The 8903-nt window shown below is 34.8% G+C and overlaps 1 protein-coding gene across 1 annotated transcript in view; it reads right to left on the bottom strand.

Moving 5' to 3' along the window:
* Positions 1-5999: 5999 nt before the first annotated feature.
* Positions 6000-8903, bottom strand: part of LOC107601539 (butyrophilin subfamily 1 member A1-like) — a 13453-nt gene continuing 10549 nt past the window's right edge. Inside the window, exons 6-8 of the mRNA XM_016293775.1 lie at positions 8775-8816; positions 6971-6997; positions 6000-6616 (exon numbers count right to left, since the gene is read on the bottom strand). Of these exons, the coding sequence (XP_016149261.1) occupies positions 6078-6616; positions 6971-6997; positions 8775-8816 (608 nt within the window). The 3' untranslated portion in view covers positions 6000-6077. The remainder of the gene's footprint in view (positions 6617-6970; positions 6998-8774; positions 8817-8903) is intronic.

Consider the following 8903-nt stretch of genomic DNA (forward strand, 5'->3'; position numbering starts at 1 on the left):
GGAACAGGTGTAGGGGAATAATCAGTGACAGGTGCACGGCTGATGGGAAATGTAGTGCGGGAAGGAAACTAGTACTCTGGTGATGGGGCCCTCTGGTGGCCCGAAGAGAGAGTAACAGGAGCACTCTCCGTGACAATATCCCTGGCCTGTTCTGCGACAGTCAGACAGTATTATACAGCCTAGAATGCACGAAAAGAGCGCTCCCTCATATAATCACTAAAGGCTGTCACTCACTTCAGTTCATTGCGATCTCACGCATTCCATTAATAAGCTCTCTACACGGCTATTTGTTATAATGAGAAGATTCCCGAGCTTGCAGAACTCAGTACTTGACAAAAACTTGCCATTTTGAGTGGTGAGTGGATTCTAACTTAAACACTTTGGGTCATTGCGTTCAAGAAATTAAACGATATGTCTGTGATTGGCTACATTTCTAATGCTGCAAATATGTTTCGCCAATAGGCCTATCAGATGGGGCCCCCTGATTCCCCGGGGCCCTAAGCGGCCACTTACCTCGCTTATTGGTTAAGTGTTAAATGATTCGTGTTAACTGTACATTTTCAGGCAGTTCAGACAGAACTGGAAATATAATTTAAATAACATTTCATGTTTAACATTATTTAACAAAACCGTATAAATCACGGTTTTGTTATATTACATGTTTTTTTTTTTACATCAAGACTTAAAAGAGATAGTTTACCCAACAAAATCTGATAAATGTTTGTAACCAAACAGTTGACGGTAGCCATTGACTTCCATAGTATTTTTTCCCCTCTATATTATGCAACAGTATTATTTAGCACGGCTGTTTAGTTACCAACATTTATCAAAATATCTCCTTTTGTGTTCAGCAGAAGAAAGAAACTCATACAGGTTTGGAAAAACTTCGGGGTGAGTAAATGATGACAGTTTTCATTTTTTTGGGGTGAAATGTTAAAATGTTTATGAATCTATAGAAAACGTTTCTTTTCTCGTTTTGGATATATTTAGTCATCATATTGCCATCATTAGCTTTAAAAAAAAATGCTCCTGCGGCATGAAATTAATTTTTAAATGTACAAATATTCATGTAATCATTCAATTAATTCATAAATGCTGCATGTATAATAATTACAAAATAATGCTGTTTTAAATAGCTTTAGATGGGAAGCATTGCTAATCGCTTTTATAAACTACTAGGCTATTTACACATGTTAGATATAAAGGCGGTTTCATGTGCTCTCAATACCGTGCTATATGCTAATGGCCTTGCTATGGGGGCCGTTCACATACAACTCGTTCTTGCGTTTAAAATGTGAAAAAACAACTCTGAGGAATGAAGAAAGCTCAGTCTCGAGGCGCATTTATAGTGTTTAACTCAATAGTACTGTCCCATATTTAATCAAAATCTCAGTATAGTTCATGTTTACCTAGAAAAGCCATTATAACGCAGCGCGATGAAACGCGTTCTGTGTGAATATTGCTCGGAATATCTGTGAAAATAAGTGCTGCAACCATGGGTAGCATATCTTGCAGGACTAACCCTCTAAAATAACGCAAATATAGTGCAGACACATCTTAAAATAAAACCGTTTAATTGGCAACATATCGGCCCGTTTCACTGTTTGTATCGCTCAGCTTCTCTTGTAGCAGAACAATGAGCACACACTGCAAACTTCAAGAGTGACATGCATCCCCCATGAAATACTCTAAAAAAAAAAGCAGTAAAAGTTTTTAGCTAAGAGTTTTCTCTTAAAACCTATTCACAAAACTGCTGAGACAAACTTTTACTAAGGAATATAGAGAAGTCTTAAGCTAAGAGTAAGCACGGGTTGACCTCGTTCCTATGGATGAAGTCAGCATACTTACTAACTATGCACACAGTGATTGGCTGATAGTCTCTGTCAGAGATTTATTCATAAAATTATTGTAGAGCGCAATATTATGTTGCCGTATTCAAATAAAGGTGTAAAAATAAAAACTGTTAATTGCCACATTCAAATAAAGATTTTAAAATGCAGGATAAGTGTCACTAATTAAACAAGTATATGTTCAGCTTATCGTCAGCCTCTTACATGTATGCTTCTCAAAAACTGTTAGCGGATATTCATATAAACAGCCTTTTAATTAACAGAGTAGAACAATCATGGCTGATAGTGATGCATGCAAACGTAAAAAAAAAAAAACCTGGATGCAAGAACAGCTGTTACTTCTTGCCCAACTGGTTAATGAAAAACAAGTATGTAATCAAAGGAAAATTAGGAGTTGGTGTAACCTCCAAAACCAAAGGTGATACCCTGCACATCATCAGATGTTTCTAAAATGTTTACGTTCAGAGGCAGATTTTAAAATGCAGGCTTAGTGTCACTAATTAAACAATATAATATATGTATATGTTCAGCTAATTGTCAGCCTGTATGCTTCTCGTAAAAAAAAAAGGTGAATATGCATATAAAAAGCCTAATAGATGCAAATCAATTTCTAACCTTTATATAATGTTTTTTTCTGGATTTCTTTGGTTGGTATTCTGTCTCTATACATTAAAATAAACCTACCATAAAAATTACAGACCTTTAATTTTTTTGTAAGTGGGCAAACTAACAAAATCAGCGGGGGATCGAATAAATATTTCCCCCACTGTAGCTATTGTGTCAATGGTGTTAGGACATTATTTCATGGTCCTTTTGTTCTTCCTCCATCATGCTTTTCTGGATGCTCTTCAGAATCAAGCGGAGGCCAGCAGCTCCATCATCGGTCAGTTCGGTGTGGGCTTTTACTCCGCCTTCATGGTGGCTGATAAAGTGGACGTTTATTCTCAGTCAGCAGAACCAGGTGCTCCTGGATACAAGTGGTCCTCAGACGGGTGAGAAAAATGAGAAGAGAGATGGGTTTAATAACAAAGGAGAGCCAGACAGACAAAAATAATGTGCCTTTTTATTAGGGCTCCTCGATTATGGCAGAAATCATGATTAATTTAGTCAATATTATAATCATGATTATATTAATAATCATTGGAAGCCAAAATCGAAATCAAAACTAAACTTTGATGAATTGTGCAGCCCTACTTTTTATTAACATTAGCAGTCAGAAAGTAAGTGGAGATCTCAGCTTTTGTCATATTTGTGGCCATAAAACTATTTGGACATCTAAGGTTAAGTCAAAGCAAACCTTTGTCAACACAATTCACATTTTTGTGTTTTACTCACTTGGTTTTGTGTGTCTGCAGCTCTGGAGTGTTTGAGATCGCAGAAGCTTCAGGTGTGCGTCAGGGAACCAAGATGGTGCTCCACTTTAAAGACGGCTGCAAAGAGTTTTCATCAGAAGACCGAGTCAAAGGTTTGCAACACTTAAAACCACGTACAACACTTAAAGGGGTCATCGGATGCCCATTTTCCACAAGTTGATATGATTCTTTAGGGTCTTAATGAAAAGTCTGTAACATAGTTCGGTTAAAATTTCTCAATGGTAGTGTAAAAAACACCTTTTTCCCCTGTCAAAAACAGCTCTTTTCAGAGCATGCAGTTTTGTAGCATTTTCCTTTAAATGTTAATGAGCTCTGCTGACTTTGCCCCTCTCTTCCGAGCTGCTCTCAGCAAGACTGTTTACTTTAGCTGCATTCATTGTGAAACTTGCTAATTAGCACATTATTAGGAAAGGCGATTTGCAAAGATTCATTAAAAAAACTTATACTCACTTCTTCTGTAGGTGAAGCTGGATCACGAATGATTTTTTTTTGCACTTGCACTTTTATTATCTCATTGTCCTTCATATGATTAAACAGTGTGTGTTAATTTGATATTTGGTGAAATATTTCACTGTCATTAACCAGGAAAAGACATACAGAAACACACTGTCACACCATATGGGATAAGTTTTCACATGGGCAGCTGCTGTTTACTGACACAGACTGAAAAATACTTTAATTTTAAATATGAAATACTATCTAAAGCACAGGCTCTACATACAAATCCTGATTATTGCAGTTACGCATTTGTTTTATGGTAAATCCATAGTTCACATACATTTCCTGCAGCTATTGTTTAAACATACGTCAGTGTGGTTTTATCGTGTTCATGTGTTTTCTCAACAGCTGTAACAAAAATATGATGATACAGAGTTTTTTTGTTTGGAAGAGAAAATAACAAAAAAAAAAAAATTCTAAATCCAGAAGGTTCTGAAGTTGTTTAGTTTGAAACCAACATATTCAGAACATAACTGTTAGTCCCCTTCAGTCCTTGGAATTTACATTTTATAAACACAATCAATTTTATACTTTATCTTTACACCTAAAGTTTGACTTCTGTTATGACGCAGCTATCATTATTCCAGCAAACACACTGAGCACATTTGCACCTGAAATCAGGACGACTGATGTCCTCCAAACTTTTACCTACAAAACAAAGTACAGACTCTCATATTGAGCACATATAAAAATATTTATAAAAGAGCTGAATGAAAGATGTCACAGTACTGCATTTACATCAGTCATTACACTTTCAGAGATTTGCAAGCTCTAACAGAGGGAATGATTGTCACTGAATAACTTCAGAAGATTTAGACTATACAGAACTTGCATTTAGTTGCATGAACTATTATTATGACACTTACTTAGTCCTTGTAATGACACGAACACTCAGAGATGAGGGAGAGTAGGATCTAAATACAGTATTTATTACACAAACTATAATCCAAGAAGCACAAGTGCAGAATCAGAATTAGCTTTATTCGCCAGGTGTGCGCAAACACACAAGGAATTTGCTGTGTTTTTTTTAAGGTGCTCCTGGTACATACATACATGCATGCATACATACACATCTGACAGGAGAACCGAAAAAAAAAACATTTAAAATAGTAAAACTTAATAAATAATGCGTAGGAATCTGGAACAGTAGATTTATGTACAGATTTGTGCATTATTTACTCTATACAGAACTGTATAAATAAAGAGATATGCATACAGTATGTATTTGCTGAAAACACCAACAACACATCCAACAATGGACAAGACCGACAAAGACCACAGGAACACTGGAGTTTAAATACACAAGAGCTAACAAGACACTCCTGGAAACAATCAGGGAACTAAAAGGACTGCAAACAGAACAGGAAACATGAACAAAACAGGGCAGAATTCAACCTAAAGGTCCAAATATCAAAAACACAAGGTACACAAAACCGAGTAAATGTAACAGTCCTTGTAGGAGCTTGGCAGTAAAAATCTATTTTGTCTCGAACAGAGAGGCTCAGACATAATGATAACATGACAACAAGAAATTAAAACAGGGTTGGAAAGACACAATTCAGTGAAATACAAAATCAGTGAGAAATCAAATTGAAAATGAAGAACATTCATCAACAAACACTATTAAAGAAGGAACAGTATAACTGTATCTTCATGATGCTCTTCATTCATTTTCTGCTCCAGATCAAAACATTATTCATGTTGAAGTAAAGCATCGATCTTGTAAAGAAATTCATACAGCCATTATGTATATTCTTGTACAAAGTCATTTAAGCAGAAGTCTTTAAATCAAAATATTTTAAGATCACAGTAAACATAAAATCACCCTTGTGTGTCCAAATTGTTGACTGGTAGTGTAAATAATATTTAATATTTAAGTTGGCTTGAAAAAGCCAACTTACTGAAATACTATTTCAACTTCTTCTTCTTCTTCTGTTGACTGTAACTCCTCCTAGAGCTTTAACTCTACAACCACTGAACTCAGCTCAGATCTTCAGACTGATCAGAAGTTAGTTGCTATCTTTCCTAACTGATCGGACTTGAAGATTGAAAACTGAAGATTAAAAATCATAAAAATCCCAGTTCAAATGAGCCAAGACTATTCAAACTCCAACTGTCAAAAATCAGTTTTTCTAATAGACTGTATTGCCTTCAATACATCCAGACTTTAATTTTTTTAAACTATTTCAAAGAAAATGAAAACCATCAAACTTTTAAAACTTAAAAAAAAACTTTTGGGCCTGCCTTTCTCAAGCCAACTTCAAAGTTTGTCCTCGAACTTTACTATCTATTTATTGCCGTTACCCTTTTATTTGTGTTTTCTTTTATTTCAGTTGATCATGTAAATTCACTGATCTCAGTAGTAATCATCACAGATGATCAGTGGTGTGGGGTTTTCATTACTCTCATACCCCAAACAAACAAATGGATAGAGTTTCTCATTAAAAGACTGATTAGTGTAAGAGTAGATATGAGAGCTGGACTCCACATCATTAAAGAAGATGAGACCTTTCTTATAATCCACAAACACACTGACCCTCTGAGGATTCACACTCAGAGAAAAAAAGGAAGCAGAAGAATCGTGAGCTCGATACAACCCATCTCTCCGTCCCACAATCCAGTATCCATTCTCAGGACTCAGACTGATCCAGCCCTTCCTGTTAACAGATTCTCTGGTCACTCCTAAATCCCACTTAGTTTGTCCGTTCACCTGCACCTCAAAGTAGAAACACCCTGAGGAGAATCCCTCCTTCCCAAGAACACCAAGATAATCATTAAATCTGTCTTTTCCTCCATTCACTCGATTCATTTGTGTGTTTTCACATCTCACTTGTTTCCCATCATCAGACACGATGAGATGTGGATGAGCCGTATCAGCATCCAGAATCACATTCACTGTGGAAAATATTGGAAATTCATATGCTTTACAGATGAGTATATAATAAATTATTTATCTTTATAGGAATCATGAGAACTTTACAAGATAAACTAAATAAAGATACACCATTAATTGTAAATAAATGTAATGTTTAATTATAAGCAATAATGTTCATAATTTTCACATCTACTGCTGATAGACTAAAATGTTCTGATTGTCCTGTTTCATTTTCATTTTCAAATAATTTTGTCTTGCTTTTATTTAGTTATGAATGTAAAATAAATAATTAATATAAATAATTAATATATTAAAGTAATTATGCTATAAAATATGCCTTTAATTAAAATAAATATTTATGCCCTTTTACTCACCCGAGTGTGTTCTTAAATGTGTGAGAGCTAAAAACAGAAAGTATGAAGTTATAAAGGCTTCAGAACAGAATTCATCTTTAGATCAATAAAGTTATTTTTTATCCACCACTTGAAGACGAACAAAATCCAAGAAGATTTACACAGTTTATATATCTTGTAATACAATTTAATGAATTGAATACATATATGAATGCACAGCATATTCATTCATTGTTTGCTAAATAATTTATAAGTAATGAATTTATATTTTAATTAAGCCATATAAAACAAATTCAACTTTAGGTATAATTGTCTTCAGACTTTCTAAAAGTTGTTCACGTTCTAAAAAGAATTATGAAAAAGATGAGAAAACATTAAAATTCAATCACTTTTATCACTCTGACAAACAAGTTATGATCATTTAGTTGTGTTTATAGTGTGTGTTAATGCCACACGAGTGCACATCAGGAGCCATGAAGCTGGTTTAGCTGACCACAGGTAAGTTTCAGTTTAGTTTGTGCCAACTCTGGGTTTTAGGCACCATGAAAGTGGTTTGGCTTTCAGCGGTGTTCATCGCTCCACAGATAACCTGCTCCGGGGCAGATTATGTTCTGGTTTAGAGATCACAAACTGAAATCTGACCAATCAGCTTTGAGTAAACTGACACAGCTCTGACACAGTAAAATTACTCCTCCAGTTTCTCTTGCTCCAAAGTAAATGACACTACATAGTAAAACATATTTAAAGATCGTCTGGCTTTTAGTAATCATTATTTATTGTAATTATTTTATATGATTTACATAATTATTATACCCTTAATCCATTTTAGCAATTTTAGTTTAATAAATAAGCTTTTATTTTAAATGAATATAAATACACACAGATAATATGAAATATAAATAAGCTTTAGATAGATAAAGCTTTAAACATGACATATGAGCTTAGATTGTTGAGTATCTGTATACCTATATATATTATTAATTATATAAACTATATACACTTCACAACTTCACAACTATCACTTGCACTGATATGGCAAGATGTTTTCTTTAAGTTGTCCTCTTTCATGGACAGCTCTTTTCATCTTACTGTGTAAATGTGTTTAAATTCTTTATATTTTTCAATCTTTGGCAGTAAATCGCACAGACTCTCTCGTGAGAAATGAATCACAGTTTCAAGGCATGTGATTGGCTGTTCATTACTGATGTCACACTTTCATGTGCACGTGCTCCATAAAGCTATATCTCAGAGTTGACAGAGAAAGTTGATGATCAGTGTCATGGTACCAACAAAGATGGATTGGACTGGTTTGGTTTGGTTTTGTCAAGTCAAAACTAATTCTGTAACCCTGAGTTTGTTCAGCACCATCATGATACAAGAACCTGCGCAGGATCAGGATTAGGTTCTGTTTTGTGTTTTTGTGCATGTTTTCTTAGTTCTAGTTTTCCCGCCTGTGTTAATTACTGTGTTTGTTGCCTTGGTTACTCATTTAGTTACCCCTGACCCATGTAATGCCCTCGTGTATTTATAGCCTTGGTTTTGGTTCATTATCTTCTCATTTTTAAGTTGGTTGTTCAGTGCTCTGTTTCTTTTGTGTTATTTTTTATTAAACAGTACTGCTTGCGCTTAGATCCAGCTCTATATTGTCTTTTTTGCAACCAGTCATGACAGACCTGAATAAATATACATTATATACACAACTGGTGACCATTAACCAGACCCAAGATATACACAAGATAAATGAATGCACACATAACTGTGTTTTATGCCTGACAACAGACTTTAAATGAATAATGAGTTAATAACATAATAAAGACAGATTCACCCTGTTGTAGTCCTCTCTTCTCCTTCTCTAGTCGATCGTGTGCTGAAGAAAATTCAGAATAAAGACGAGAGAAAACAGAATTCAGACAACAAATACAAATATAATTTGTGATTCAGGAACAATAACTAC

The sequence above is a fragment of the Sinocyclocheilus grahami genome, unplaced genomic scaffold (genome assembly GCF_001515645.1).
Source record: "Sinocyclocheilus grahami isolate Dianchi unplaced genomic scaffold, SAMN03320097.WGS_v1.1 scaffold307.1, whole genome shotgun sequence".
In the NCBI taxonomy this organism is placed as follows: domain Eukaryota; kingdom Metazoa; phylum Chordata; class Actinopteri; order Cypriniformes; family Cyprinidae; genus Sinocyclocheilus; species Sinocyclocheilus grahami.